At 43.7% G+C, this 15175-nt stretch overlaps 1 protein-coding gene across 8 annotated transcripts in view; it reads right to left on the reverse strand.

Annotated features, from left to right (window-relative positions):
* MTUS2 (microtubule associated scaffold protein 2) overlaps positions 1–15175 on the reverse strand; it is a 496786-nt gene that overhangs the window by 154339 nt on the left and 327272 nt on the right. For all 8 annotated transcript variants that reach the window (XR_007473089.1, XM_049701107.1, XM_049701108.1 and 5 more), the window contains one exon: positions 5951–6112. Coding sequence is in view for 7 of the 8 variants with exons in the window: in XM_049701107.1 (XP_049557064.1) it covers positions 5951–6112 (162 nt within the window). In the remaining variant the exon portion in view is untranslated. The remainder of the gene's footprint in view (positions 1–5950; positions 6113–15175) is intronic.

The raw sequence follows: 15175 nt of genomic DNA on the forward strand, positions 1-15175 counted from the left end.
ACAGGGGTCACAGCCATAGTCTACACAGCGGCTGGCCTGGGGTCCTCCGTCTAGTAAAGGGTGGTGCTTAATCCTCGTTCTAAAACACCCTTGGGGCATCCTTGGCAGTCCAATGCCTTCCAATGCAGGGGGTGCAGGTTCAATCCCCGGTCGGAGGGCTAAGATCCCACATGTCTCACGGCCAAAAAACCAAAACATAGAAAACAGAAGCAATATTGTAACAAATTCAATAAAGGCTTTAAAAATGGTCCACATCCAAAAAATAAATCTTAAAAAAAACAAACACCCTAGCACCTCCTCCTTATGTCAATAATGGGAAAATATCTAAGAAGCTTTATGTCTTTGGAAAAATCGAACACAGAGCCTTAGGGCGTCATTGAAATAGGCTTCCGAGCAGACCTTGACTAAGGCTCGGGAGCTCTGTCCACTGCCTGTCTCACCCAGTCCTCCAGAGTCTGGGGCTACCCCCTCTGCCCCCCACTCCCACCCCTGCGGACCCTGGAGAAGGAGGCTGCAAGTAACAGAGCAAGGCTGGCAGAGCTCACAGTTACAGAGAGGAAAAACTGGGGGAGAGAGAGAAGGGAAAGAGAGACGTGACTGGGGGCAGCTGCCAGCTGCTTCTACCGGACGAGGCCTGTGGAATTTGCCATCAGGGCCTAAGAAGCTGACCTCGCGGCAGCTGCATAAGGGATGTGAAACAGGTGGGAGTCTCCGAGCATCTGCTGGAGCCTGTTCTAGGACACGGGGAAAGGCAGGACTCTCACTTGTCCTCAGGAACTGGTCTACTGCTTCATTATGTAACAACCTGCCCAAGTCACAAGTACTTTCTGAGCCCTCGGCGTGGAAACTGGTAACATCATGGTGACCCTTTCTCTGCTGGGAGCATCCCTTACCCCCCATGAACGCGCAATCCCTCCTCACACAGTATCATTCCTTCCCCTCTCTTCCCTCTGGTTAAACACCTATTTTTCATGGCATCACCAACCAAATTCTAACCAAGATGTCTCAAGGAGAGCCTGGCCTGAGGCAAGGAATCCTGTGTACCATTTCTGTTTACCACCATCCCCAGTTCACACATGTGAAATCTCATGGTAATGGGGGACCACAGATGGAATTCTTATACTCCACAGCGGGATATTTATATTATTGTGGAAAAAGCACAGGACACATACACAACCTGTGTGATTTCCTGACGCCACCACATGCCTTGGGGCAAGTCCTTTCACCTCTGAATCTTGATTTCCCATCTGCAAACTAATACTTTCCTTGTCCACCACTCTAGGTTTTTGTGAGGACCAAATCATATTTAGCACATTAAAGTGTTTTATAAAGTAATACAAAGTGGAAGAGAATTCTTGTTATCAAGATCACATGGCTTTCCAAAATCCTCTACAGAGCAGAAGTATTTGAAAAAATAATGAAATTTTTATGGTCTTAAACACTGTTGCTGTCTTGCCCTCTATTCTTCACACCTGAAATACCTTATTTCCATTTAGCTCTACCTCCACTGAAACAGCTAAAACAGCCACTCTCTCTGCACAGTTTTCAATGGAACACTTTAAACATGTACTGAAGCAGAGAGACTAGTCTAGTTAACTATGTATTCTATCACCCAACTTCAACAACAAGCAATACCCATGTTTCATCTTCTGTAACATGTTGACTCCACGTGCCACCATCCTGGGTTATTCTGAAGCAAATCCCAGAAAGCGTATCACTTCATATTTGTGCGTTTCTAAAAGACGGCTTTTTAAGAAAACATACCCACAGGGAGGGATAAATGAGGAGTTCGGGATTAGCATACACACACTACTATATATAAAACAGACAACCAACAAGGACCTGCTGTATAGCACAGGGAACTCTACTCAGTATTTTGTAATAACCTCTAAAGGAAAAGAATCTGAAAAAGAATAGAATATATGCATATGTACAAATGAATCACTTTGCTGTACACCTGAAATTAACACAACATTGTAAAGCAACTATACCTCGATTAAACAGAAACAAAAACATAACCACAAATACTACCATCATACTCAGAATAATAGCAATAATAGTTTCTTAATGTCATCTAAGAGCCAATGTTGGTTCACATTTCCTCAGTTATCTTAAAAAAAAATTTTTTTTGGTGTGTTTGTTTGAATTGGGATACAAAACAAGATCCGTACTTTGCAACTGGATGATAAGTCTAAGTTTTTTATAATCTACAGGTTCCCCCTCTATATCCTTTGTCCCCCTCCCAGAATGTTTGTTTATCTGCCTTTTTTTTTTTGCAATTTTTGTTGTTATTTCTACTGTTGAGTAAGTTGGATGGTTTGTTTTATAGAGTTTTTCAGTCTGGTTGGTTGATTTTATTCCCATGGTGTTATTTAATATGCTTCTTTGTCCTTTCTCCTTCTAGTAAATTAGTAAATCTAAAGGCTAGGGCGGATTCATTTTTCCCCCGAGACTAACTCACATGTAATGTTGTACATCAGTATTAGTTCGTAACGTCTGGTTTTCCCTTTCCATTGATGATCATTGCCTTTACCTACTGATTCACTAAAGCTTTGAAAAGGTGATATTCTATCATACCTTATTTATTAACTAGAATGCTTTTAAACACTAAAAGAGAACTTTCCCCTCACCAACTATTTGGTTATCATGAGATACAGACTGAATAGGAGAAGTGGCTAAAATATTTTATTCTTCTCTTTCTTTACCAAATTTCAAAAAAAGTTTCTTAGCATCAACCAAAGTGACTAGTTTTTATCTTATTTTGTATCATTATGACCTCATGGATACACATATATTTTGATTTGATGAATATTATTCTACTGCAATTATGAATCTTATTGATATTCAATCTCTTCCTCCCTCCCTCCCCCTCCCCATCCCCCTCCCCTTCCCCCTCTCCCTCTCTCTCTCTCTCTCTCTTTCTTTCGTCCAGTAGGAGCTTATTCAGTCTGACTCTTGAGTTGATAGAATCCTAGTAGTCTTTGAATTCCTCTTGGCTGTCTGTTCTGGGGTCTACAGTTCCTGCCCTAGACCTGGAACCAGCCATTTCTTCAAAGACCCTTATCTCCTGTTAATGCAAAATGTATTGAGAGATCACAGTCTGGGCACTGGGGGTACTCTATGCTATTGGTCTAGTCACTGTTTATAACTTTTCAGTGGACAGAGCTGGCAATACTTTTTTTTTTGCGGTACATGGGCCTCTCACTGCTGTGGCCTCTCCCGTTGCGGAGCACAGGCTCCGGACGCGCAGGCTCAGCGGCCATGGCTCAGGGGCCCAGCCGCTCCGTGGCATGTGGGATCTTCCCGGACCAGGGCACGAACCCGTGTCCCCTGCATCGGCAGGCAGACTCCCAACCACTGCACCACCAGGGAAGCCCGGCAATACTGTTTAATGATAAATTTCAGATAAGTTCATACTTTATCCCATAATGCCCATATCCTATTTTTCCCATAATACACACATTCAGAATAACAGCAGATTTGGAATCGCAATAGCCACGCTACCACCAATAATGTAATTACTAAAAACAGTTTAAGATTTTTTTTGCAATTCTTTTTGAACATAGAGTACATACTATTAGGGTGGAACAACCAGATTACTCTTTTCAAGCACTTGGAATAAGTCTTCTTATTCCATGGATGTATGACAGTCCATTCAGCTGGTCCCCTGTGGATGGACAGCTGAGTTGTTTCAGTATTTTGCCATTTCAAATAGCACTGCAATGAATCACTTTGTGCATTCTGCTTTTGCCAGTCTACCTTTGGGAAAGATTTCTGGAGGTGGGACTGCTAAGTCAAAGAAGAAATGCACATGTGATTTTATTATTAGATATTGCCCATTTCCTTTCATAGGAGTTGAGCTATTTTATATTCCAGCCAGTACACGTACGAGAATGCCTCTTTTCCTGCAGATTCACGACAGTGTATGTTTTCAAACATCTGGATGTTTGCCCATCTCACAGGTAAGATACTATAGTCTATTGTAGCTTTACTTTATGCTTTTCTTATTATGAGCGATGCTGATTCTCTTTTCATATGGCTAGGAGCTATGTGCATTTCTTTTTCTAAGAACTGTCTGTTCAAATTCTTAGTCCATTTTTCTGTAACAGTGGTTTCACAAGTGTGATCTCTAGACCAGCAGGATATGCAGCACCACGTGGGAATCATTAGAAACGCAAATTCTCAGGCCCCACCTCAGACCTACTAATGAGATGCTAGGATGAGGCCCAGTAATCAGTGTTTTAACAACCACTTCAGGTGATTCTGATGCACTAAAATTTGACAAACACTGGTCTATAGGATTGATTCAACAACTGTATTTTAACTCAGTGCAGGCTTGTCTAGTTATTTTCTATTTAAACCAAGGCCAAACCGTTAAACTGGAACCAAGAGTCAAAGGCCGTGTGACATTCATTCATTGATTCGTTGATGTATCCAACCATTAACAAATAGATGCTAAGTAGCCACTGCGTGTCAGTCACCCTGGGGACACTGCAGCAGCGGGGATACTGTGCTCAATAAAATGGACAAGTCACTGTCCCCAGGAGCTTCTCCTCCACTGAGGAAGAGCAAAACCAAACAAGTCAATTTAAGTCTTACCAAAGGGGATTACAAGGTGGTACTCCATTGAAGGGCAAGTGGTCAGGGAAATGCAAATTTAAAATAACACTTCCACCAAATGGACAAAAAATTTTAAAAATGCTATCTATTCTTAGCAGGGATATGGGTGGAAAGGTGAAGCACTGCAGCCTCTTTGAAAAGGAATCTAATCACATCTATTAATGCATCAAACACAGCCATCCCCCTGCTGGGGATCAATCCTGTAGAAAGAATGCCACCAAGGACACGTACTGCAGCATTGTTTATGGCAGCAAACACCAGTTACAAAGTGAATGTCCACCAGTGGGGGAATGGTTCAATAGGTCATGGTATATCCACACCAGGCAGCCATTGAAAAATGAGCCATACACTGACCTGAGGGCAGCTCTATGACATACTTTGAGTAAGGAAAGTAACATGTAGAAAAATGGGTACAATCCATTTTAGGAACTCACGCAAGCCCATCTGCGTGTGTATGTATATGCACTGGTACATGAGTATAAGAGCACAGAAGAATAACCTGGAGCCATGAATAGCCACAGGGGTGAGCCATCTACCGTGGATTCAGGCTCAACATCCAAGCTTCCTTCCTCTTAGTGTGTCTTCCTACAGCGCGGAAGATGGAAAGCTAAGCCACATGCCGCGTGCTTGGACATCCCGCGGGCAAACGTGTACGCTTGCGATCTGGGAGGAGAAGGCGGGGCGGGGGCCGCACCGGGCTGCTGACCAGCACCTTCATTTGTCACACCTTTGCGTCAGCTGAATTCCCTGTGTCCCTCACTAGCTTCCTGGGTGTGGAGGCGCAGGGCCCGGGGCACTGGCTTTGCTGGTCTGGATAGAGCAGGCACGGTGTGAGCTCGGGAGCAAGGCTTTCTGCGGTAGCCGCTGATCCCTGCATCCCAGCATGGGTGGTGCGGGCCTGGGACCAGCAGGGGGATGGAGCCCCTGAATCCCTGTAGAGGCAGCAGTTGCCCCCAGGGATCAGGGACCCACTCCTGGGGGCACAGTCTGCAGCTCACTCCTACTGGCCTTCCAGTGATTTCATCAGCGCCTGCTTCCCTGAACCAAATTTGCCTAAAACAGCTTGATCCTTTTTTCTTTGCAATGAAAACTGTGTGGTCTGATGGGTTACCAGTCACAGAGAGGAGTGAGAGGGAGTTGTGAGAATTTAAACATAGGAATATATGAAAGTGCCTTGAAAATTGTGGTAGTATTATTACTATTAACTTTAAATGCCATCTGAAACTCATCTGTCATCCCATCTAAACAACTGATTTACCCAAGGACTTTCAAAAGACTTTAATGAAGAAGAGGCTCTCCCTGCGGAGCTTCTCCACAGCGCAAGTCTTACCCGCCGGTGTGGTCGTGGATTTTGGCGCTGGAAGCAAACTCCTGCGAGGTGTTGTCACACTGGAGGATGCCGGAGGGGCCACCCGGGCAGCCCCTTTGGGTGTGTCTTTGGAAGGCAGAGCTGCCTTCAGAGCCGGCTGGTCTTCAGTCCCAAAGGCTGAACCTGTGGAAGCATACAAGTTCATGAAAAATGGATGGACCCCCTTGCCGTGTGCCACTGTCGACCATCCTACCGCTGCCACCTGCTTTAGAACCTGACCCGACTCCTAGTGAGTGGCCCTGAAAAGCATTTCTCTGGGACCAGATGTGGAAAAGAGCTCCCTTTAGCCCCCGCAGGGAAGTCTGTCATCCAAATCCCCATGCCAGGGGCTCCACCAAGCCACGAGCAGCCTCACTTCTCTGAAGATTTTACACGTGTGCTCACGCACACACAATTTGCTTGTGTGGATGTGGAGCTGCAGACACACACGGTAAGCATTTATTTTGTGACTCACAGAGGATGAGCAACAGTGAGAAGCAGTGTGAGTGACCCAGGGGAGACGAGAGTAAGAATGCACATGTGCACCACTGGTCCAGGAAGTGTGTTCGGCGCTCCCTGAAACCCAGCTGATTCTACCTCGAGAAGAAGAGGCTTGGGATGAAGGTAGACAGGTGAGAATATGGAGACAGAGAATCCCTTTGAAACTCACGAAGCTTTCTGTCTGAAAAGCTGAGGCCTCATCAAACTAAGAGGACCTTGCATTAGGGTCCAGTTTACTGCGAAGGCAGATATTTATTCATCATTTCGGTTTCCTATTCAACACAGAACAGGCTCTGCGTCTATAGGACAGCTTGTTCACAATGGACTGCTCTGAAGATAGGGCATCCTGCGATTTGTGTCAGATTTAAATGCCCGGAATGGACGCGGTCTAATTTTTTCCTCTATATCTTTTCAAACCTATTATGGTTTATACATTTGTAATCTCTTAAAGACAATGACACCACCATCTATTCCTATTAAAGGATAAATCTTCTAAATGTACCTCTGGGTACAGCTGCAAGGACTAATCTACTAAATTAAACAGAGTCTGAATATACTGAGATTACCGCTCGTTGGGGATAAAACTATCCAGTTAGGAACGTGACCATCTACTGTGGAAAACAGGCAATGACAGGTGGAAGAAGTATACAGAATTTTAGTGAAAGATTAAATTGTTTTGTTTTCATCATTTTAAAAGGATAGTCATAACATTCTATTTAGATAGGGCCTGCATCAAAATGATAACATTATTAAGTGGCTTTAGTGTTAAAATACTCAGGAGTTTTATTCAACCCCTTAGAGTAAGAGATGGCTGCTCTCCTCCCTCTGAAAGTCTGTTTAAAATGGGTAAGATCTGTTTGGTTTCTAAAGAAAAGTGTATATAGGAAGGAAAACTAAAGAACGTGTGATTTCCTAACAGAGAACCTATGCCCTATAGTTCTTTGAAGGTCCCGTGCAAGGTTTTAAATAGTTTTAAACAGGGCTAGGAGAATGCATTTGCTCCACACAAACAGAATAAAAATGATGAAACTCCGCTGAAAGGATGTACACTGTATCCTGAACTTCAGATTAAAAAGCAAGCACAGGACAGCCATATGCAGAAAAATGAAACGACCACTATCTCACACAGTGCACAGAAATTAACTCAAAATGGATTAGAGACTTGAATGTAAGACCTGAAACCATAAAACTCCTAGAAGAAAACCTAGGCAGTACACTCTTTGACATTGGTCTTAGCAATATCTTTCTAGATGTGTCTCTTCAGGCAAAGGAAGCAAAAGCAAACATAAACAAAAACTATATATAGAAAACTAAAAAGCTTCTGTATAGCAAAGGAAACCATCGACAAAATCAGGGGACAACCTGGCAAATGGGAGGAGATATTTGCAAATAATATATCTGATAATGGGTTAACATCCAAAATATATAAAGAACTCACACAACTTAACAACAACCCAAACAACCATATTAAAGAAAGGGCAGAGGAGCTGAATTTTTCCAAATAAGACATACAGATGGCCAACAGGCACATGAAAAGATGTCCAACATCACTAAATTATTAGGGAAATGCAAATTAAAACCACGAGACATCACCTCACAACTGTCAGAATGGCTGTTATCAATAAGACAAGAGGTAACAAGTGTTGGGGAGGAAGTGGAGAAAAGGGGGCCGTCAGGCACCGTTGGTGGGAGTGGAAATCGAGGCAGCTACTATGGAAGATAGTATGGAGGTTCCTCAAAAAATTAATGATAGAACTACCATTTGATCCAGCAACTCCACTTCTGGGTATTTGTCCAAAGAAAACAAAAACACTAATCCAAAAAGATACCTGCCCCCCCATGTTCACTGCAGCACTATTCACAATAACCAAGATATGGAAACAACCTAAACGCCCATCAGTGGATGAATGGACAAAGAAGATGTGCTACACCAACACATACCTACACACACACCACGTAATACTACCCGGCCATAAAAAGATAAACTCTTGCCATTTGAGACAACATGGATATACCTCAAGGGGACTACGCTACGTGAAATAAGTCAGACGAAGAGAACTACTGCATGATTTCACTCATAAGTGAAATTATAAAAAGCAAATACCCCCCAAGCCAAAATAAATGCAAAAACTAAACCAACCAAACACACACATAGATACAGAGAACAGCGGTTCCCACAGGACAGGGCTCCGGGTTGGGGGCTGGCGGCAGGAGGGCGAAATGGGTAAAAAGGATCAGCTGTATGGTGATGGATGGAAACGAAAATTTTGGTGGCGAGCACGTTGTAGGGTATACAGAGGCAGAAATATAATGGTGCACACATGAAACCTATATGTTATACATCAATGTTACCTCAACAGAAAAATAAAGTAAGCACGTGTCTGATCGAAACCTCATCAAGAAAAGGGACACCAGGCACCTGCAGAACAGTGAGTCTTATAGCTTCTGAATCACAGCACAGGCTCACCAGTCCCATCCTAGGACTCAGAGAATCTCTGGGGGTTGTAGGACATTTTGAGGGGGGATGGCAATGGCTCGGCCACTAGAAATATTTCACATGGAATTATCTAATGTTCAGCCTCCTGCTGACATACTGTCAGAATAATCTATTCACTGAAATGTGTAGTGGAAGTTGAATTGAACATAAAATCTTCCACACAGAGCCTTTTATTTAACTATTCAAGTTTCTTAAGAAGGGGAATATTTTGTATCATTTGTGAGTTCAAATGCCCTTTTATCCAATGCTCTTGTGCCTGGCATTATTCTCTTACGTGAAATTTATAATTCAGTGAACATGTCAATTTGGAGATCCGGCTGCTCTCCAGGCTGGGAAGTAATTCATCTGTTTGAAGTAGGAAGCATCAAGGAAGCTCTGTACTCCCCTCTGAGAGAGGTCTTGAATTACCGAAAAGTAAAACAAAACAAAATAATACAATACAATACAATACAATTGAACCCTGCTCTTGTCCCTTATTGTGGGAGACAGCTTGGCAGGGAACAGTACCCCTCATTGAAAACCAGCTTAAGTCAGCCAGTACTTAAAGACACATGATTCAGTAAATGACAAGTACTCTGAATTTGGAAACGGCTGCTGAATTCTGTAACTGCTCGGGGACTTCACAACAATGCAGACGACATCAAACCACTGCATGGTAAGAGGAGAAAACAACCGGAAATACACTGTGCCTGTGTGAGCCAGAAAGATGCTCTGGAGGATACAGCTAGTGAAAGTGGTCCACGCATCTGATCAGTCATCCCATTCCCAACCAACCAGAACCTACTGTGTCCCGAACCATCCACATGATAAACGGTGCAGACTCGGGGGAAAGACAACCAGGCCTCCTCTCCCTCCCACCTCCCTGCTCCCCTGTAAGTGACGATAACGATAACTGACTCCACAGAGCTGCTGTGAGAATTAAAAGAGCTAATGCAAGTGGATTTTTAAAAAGGTGATGCAAGAGTTAGTCAAAAAAAAAAAAAAACCAAACATTTAGAGTGGTGTCCGGTGCATGGTATGCTCTTATGTGTTAGTTATGAACACTTACAGGCTAGCAACACAGCAAATGAGCTTTTCATAGGAACCTGGAAAGTATTCAAGGATTAATATCAGATGTCACATCATCATCACCAAAGTATGAAGGGATTCCTCTGCTCATAATAACCAAAGGACTACAGCGTCCTGCTTCACTGCCGGATAGGGGCCATCTTTTGTAGATATCCAAATCATCGTATCATTGACTTGCTATTTGGAAAGTAAGATCTCCTTCATTAGAGTGTGAGAATTTGCAAGGCCTATATTCTGCACGGTTATAGAATTCAGCTGGGTCCATTTCTATACATAAACCTGATCTCTCTACCTTTTTCTCTTCAAACTGTCAGGACAACGATGCTTGTTCAGCACCAAATCCTAGGAGAAAACCAGCTTCTTATTCTTCCTCCAGGGACAGCTCCTACAGTTCATTCCCCACATGCCTGAACACCCTGAGCTGATCAATTGAGTCTTTCAAATTTTCACTGGCGGTCCAGTGGTTAGGACTGGTATTCAAGTGGTTGGTGCTTTCACTGCCATGGCCCCGGGTTCAATCCCTGGTCGGGGAACTAAGATCCTGAAAGCCGTGTGGTGCAGAAGAAGAAAAAAACTTCATGAAGTCATGAATTTCAGACCATATTCAAAAACTAATTAAAGGGCTTCCCTGGTGGCGCAGTGATTGAGAGTCCGCCTGCCAATGCAGGGGACACGGGTTCGTGCCCCGATCTGGGAAGATCCCACATGCCGCGGAGTGGCTGAGCCCGTGAGCCATGGCCGCTGAGCCTGCGCGTCCGGAGCCTGTGCTCCGCAACGGGAGAGGCCACAGCAGTGAGAGGCCCGCGTACCGCCAAAAAAAAAAAAAAAAAAAACTAATTAAAAAGGAATCAAAGACATAAATGGAAGGGCTAAAATTATAAAACTCTTAGAAGAAAACTGAGATTATGCTTTCTCAGATATGACACCTAAAGCACAAGTAACTAAAGAGAAAAACAGATAAATCAGACTTCATCAAAATAAAAACATTTGTCCTTCAGAGGGCACTATTAATAAAGTGCAAAGACAAATGACAGAATAGAAGAAAATATTTACAAATCATATATCTGATAAGGGTCTAGTATCCAGAATACATAAAGAATTTTATAGCTCAACAATAAAAAGACAAGTAACCCAATTAAAAATGAACGCAGGATTTGAATAGACCTTTCTCCAAAGAGAGATATTGATACAAATGGCCAATAAGCACATGAAAAGATGCCAACGTCACTAGTCACTAGGGAAATGCAAATCAAAGCCATTAAATACCACTTTCAACCCAGTAGAATGGGTATAATTAAAACACAGACAATAAGAAGTGTTGGTAGAGATGTGGAAAAATTGGAATCTTCATACATTGCTGGTGGGATTGTAATACAGAGTAGTCTCTTTGGAAAACAGTTTGACAGTTCCTCAAAATGTTAAACACAGAGCTACCATATGACCTAGCGGTACTACTCTTGGGTATATGCCCAAGAGACTTGAAATCATATGTCCACACAAAGCCTTGTACACAAATATTCATAGCAGCATTATGCATAATAATTTAAAAGGGAGAACCGCCCAAATGTCCATCAAGAGATGAATGGTACATAAAATGTGGTTTACTCATACAACAGAATATTACTCAGCCATAACAAGGAATGAATTACTGATAGAAGCCACAACATAGATGAACCTTGAAAATGTTGTGCTAAATAAAAGAAGCCAGGCATGAAAGGCGACGTATTATACAATTCCATTTATACGGAATGTGCAGAATAGACAAAGCACAGAAGCAAGAGGAAATTAGAGACTGTCAGAGGCGAGGGGGCCAGGGGAGAGAGGACTGACTGCTAATGGGTAAAGGGTTTCTTTCCGGGGGTAATGAAAATGTTCTGGCATTAGGAGTGATGGCGTATAACCTCGTGCATATACTAACAACTACCAGATTTATGCATACAAGGGTGAATCTTATGGTATTTGAATTATCTACAAAATCAATCAATTAAAAAATTCTCATACATCAGTTTTCTTTCCTGGATCCCCCGGTTGGAACAGGTTCCTCGAATTGGGATTCAGCTCTCACCTCTCCCCTGAGAACTCCTGTTCTCACGCAGGAGTGATTATTCCTCCTTCCCATCCAGCGTCCCTGCACTGTGGCTACAGCAGATCCCAACCCGTCCGTCCCAGGGTGCTTCTGTCTCCTGGTGGCACACTCTTGAATAACACAAAAAAGAACACCCCTGGAACCCACTACTGCATCCCATCCACTGCAGCAGAAGGACCAAGCTCCCAAGTGAGAAGGATGGCATCGCCAACTCCTTCACTTTTCTCATCTACTCCCACCAAATCAGGTGTGGGTCTCAGCGGCTCTGGTCCTACGCCACAGACAGAGGAGGCCACGTGCAAATTCAGGCCAGACAAGGCTGCACTAAAGGAATGAAAGTCCCTCACAGGACCTGAGGCACTGGGCGGAGGAAGTGTAGATTTATAGGAGCCCTGATAGCCCCCTACAAAGCGATGAGTGGGATCTACCCAACCTGCTCGAAAGGATCATTCTGACCAAGACTGCGGTCAGGATGAGACGTCAGGGTTTGTGACGCACATCCCAATGCTCTTGTTACCACTTCATTTACTGGGAAGGCCAATAACTAAGACTGAGCTTTATTTATTTTTCTTGTAAGTATACACAGAAATTTTATTTATTCTTTTTTTTAACATCTTTATTGGAGTATAATTGCTTTACAATGGTGTGTTAGTTTCTGCTTTATACCAAAGTGAATCAGCTATACATATACATACATCCCCATGTCCCCTCCCTCTTGTGTCTCCCTCCCACCCTCCCTATCCCACCCCTGTAGGTGGTCACAAAGCACCGAGCTGATCTCCCTGTGCTATGCGGCTGCTTCCCACTAGCTATCTATTTTACGTTTGGTAGTGTATATATGTCCGTGCCTCTCTCTCACTTCGACCCAGCTTACCCTTCCCCCTCCCCGTGTCCTCAAGTCCATTCTCTATGTGAGACTGAACTTTAAAAGAAGAAAGAATGGCAAGGAGGAATGAACACTAACCAGACCAGGATGAGGCTCTTAAGGGGAAGGTTGCAGAAGAAAAGCAAATCAGTTATTAATACTGTGAAGGCATTACAGCCAAACTGGAAGAAGCATGTTTTCCTGATTCTGAGTATTTATCCACATTACAATGATTAAACTAGTCTCTTCACTGATTTTTTAAAACAATCCCAGGCAATCAAGTTGCATAATGTTCTGGCTGCGCGACTGCCTAATTGATGCATATTTCATTGATTTAGCAGCATTTATCACCTGGCAGCAAAATTTAGTTTAATTATTAAGATACCAACTGGATGTTTTATTTACCACCTCCTGCATATTTTAATCCAGGTGGATGCTTTATTTCTCACTAAAGAGCTAAAGTAAACCTGCTAGCTTACCATTTCAGCAAAGAAATATCTTTGTCAAAATGAAGGAGACTAAGCCTCTCTGTGCCACGCTCTGCCCCAGGCAGGAGGCACAGGACAGACGTGGTCCTGTCTTCACAGCACTTACATTCCAGTGGGGGGACACCTGGAGCACAGACAGGGACGGACAAAATCATCTCAAACTGCGACCAATTACAAAAGAAACACAGGAGCAGGACAAACTCAAGGGTGAAAGGGGTACTTTAAGTGGAGAGGTTGGGGAAAAGGTAACGTCTAAAGCAAACGTTTCTCTCAGCTGCACACTGGCCCCCGCCCTCCTTTATTCTTGATTATTAACGACCATCATTGTTCTGGAAACTCAGAATTAAAGCATCAGAATCCTCCTGACTCTCTCCCTTCTGTCGACCAGTGCCAAGTCAGTGGGCTTCCATTTCCGTTACAGACTCCAAATTGAAATCCCTGTCTGCTCCTGCGGGCACCCAGGTCAGCCCCTTAGCACCTGTCGGGGACACCATGGCATGGACCCCACTCTTCCCCCGTCCTCCCCTATTCCCTCATTCAGTGAATCCGCCTCCCTATACCTCTGTGTGGTCTTCCACATAAACTCCAAACTCTTCTTTGTGGCCCTCGAATTCTTGCATTATCTGGTCCCAACGTATTTTTCCCACCATCACATCAAGAACCGTACAAACTCCAGGCAGGCAGGATTCTACCCTGTGAATTCCTGCCCCGCCATAAACAAGGCTACGCTTCAGAAGTATATGCTGTATGAGCAAAGTACTGAGTGCAAACCTGTCCCATGGGGTCAGTGCTTCCTTTAACAGTCAACTCTTCTTCTCAATTTCTGAGCCCAGAGACACTAAAAGCTTCACACTTTCCTCAGCAGCTCCCACGAATGCAGTCACTGAGCACGGCCAAGGTGGGGCATCGGGTGCCTAAAAGGTGGGGACTGTCTATGGTAGTGCGGTGGTTTTCAAACATTTTTAAAAACAGTACACAGAAAGATAAACAGAATTTAATGGTTTTGGGGTCTTTTTGCCCAAGCACCCCTACCGCTCTCCCCAAGAGAGGGTACCATTTACCTACTACTTTTCCTCTCTATCATTTCAGAACTGGCTTTAGTCTCATCTCACACATTCATCTCTGGGTTTCATAAAGTTCGAGAGGATAACAGTTAAGTGGTTAAGACTGCCTGGGTTCAAGTCCTGGACAAGCTGTTCATTCTCTCTGTGCCTCATTTCTTCAACTGTAAAATGGGGATAACAGTGGTATCTACTCATTAGAGTTGTTGTATTAAAAGGGTTATTACACGTTTAGAATAAAGTGCTTAGGACAGTATGAGGCACCCATAAGCCCTTAGTAAAGGCAACATTGACCTTACGCCCACTAACCCAACACTGAGCCTCATTCAAAGCCCATCAGCCTTATCAGCCTATTGTCTCTTGTCTTTTCTTCCAACCACCAACATCTCATGGCTTCACATCCTTCCAAGGCAGTAACTGGAGGCTGGCTCTGAAGAGGCAGCTCTAAAGAATCATGGTTCTTCCTCTATCCACCTTTCCCCAGTAGCCTAAGTCCTAGTGAAAGAAGGAGAAACACATGGCATGCATTTCACTACTCCCACTTCACCTAGAGTGAATGTTAACTTCTCACCAATCCAGGGCTGGCCTTAGCATCTTCCTCAACACAGTACTCCAGGAATCTGGTAAATGATTCCAGCCCT

The sequence above is a fragment of the Orcinus orca genome, chromosome 18 (assembly GCF_937001465.1).
Source record: "Orcinus orca chromosome 18, mOrcOrc1.1, whole genome shotgun sequence".
Lineage (NCBI taxonomy): Eukaryota > Metazoa > Chordata > Mammalia > Artiodactyla > Delphinidae > Orcinus > Orcinus orca.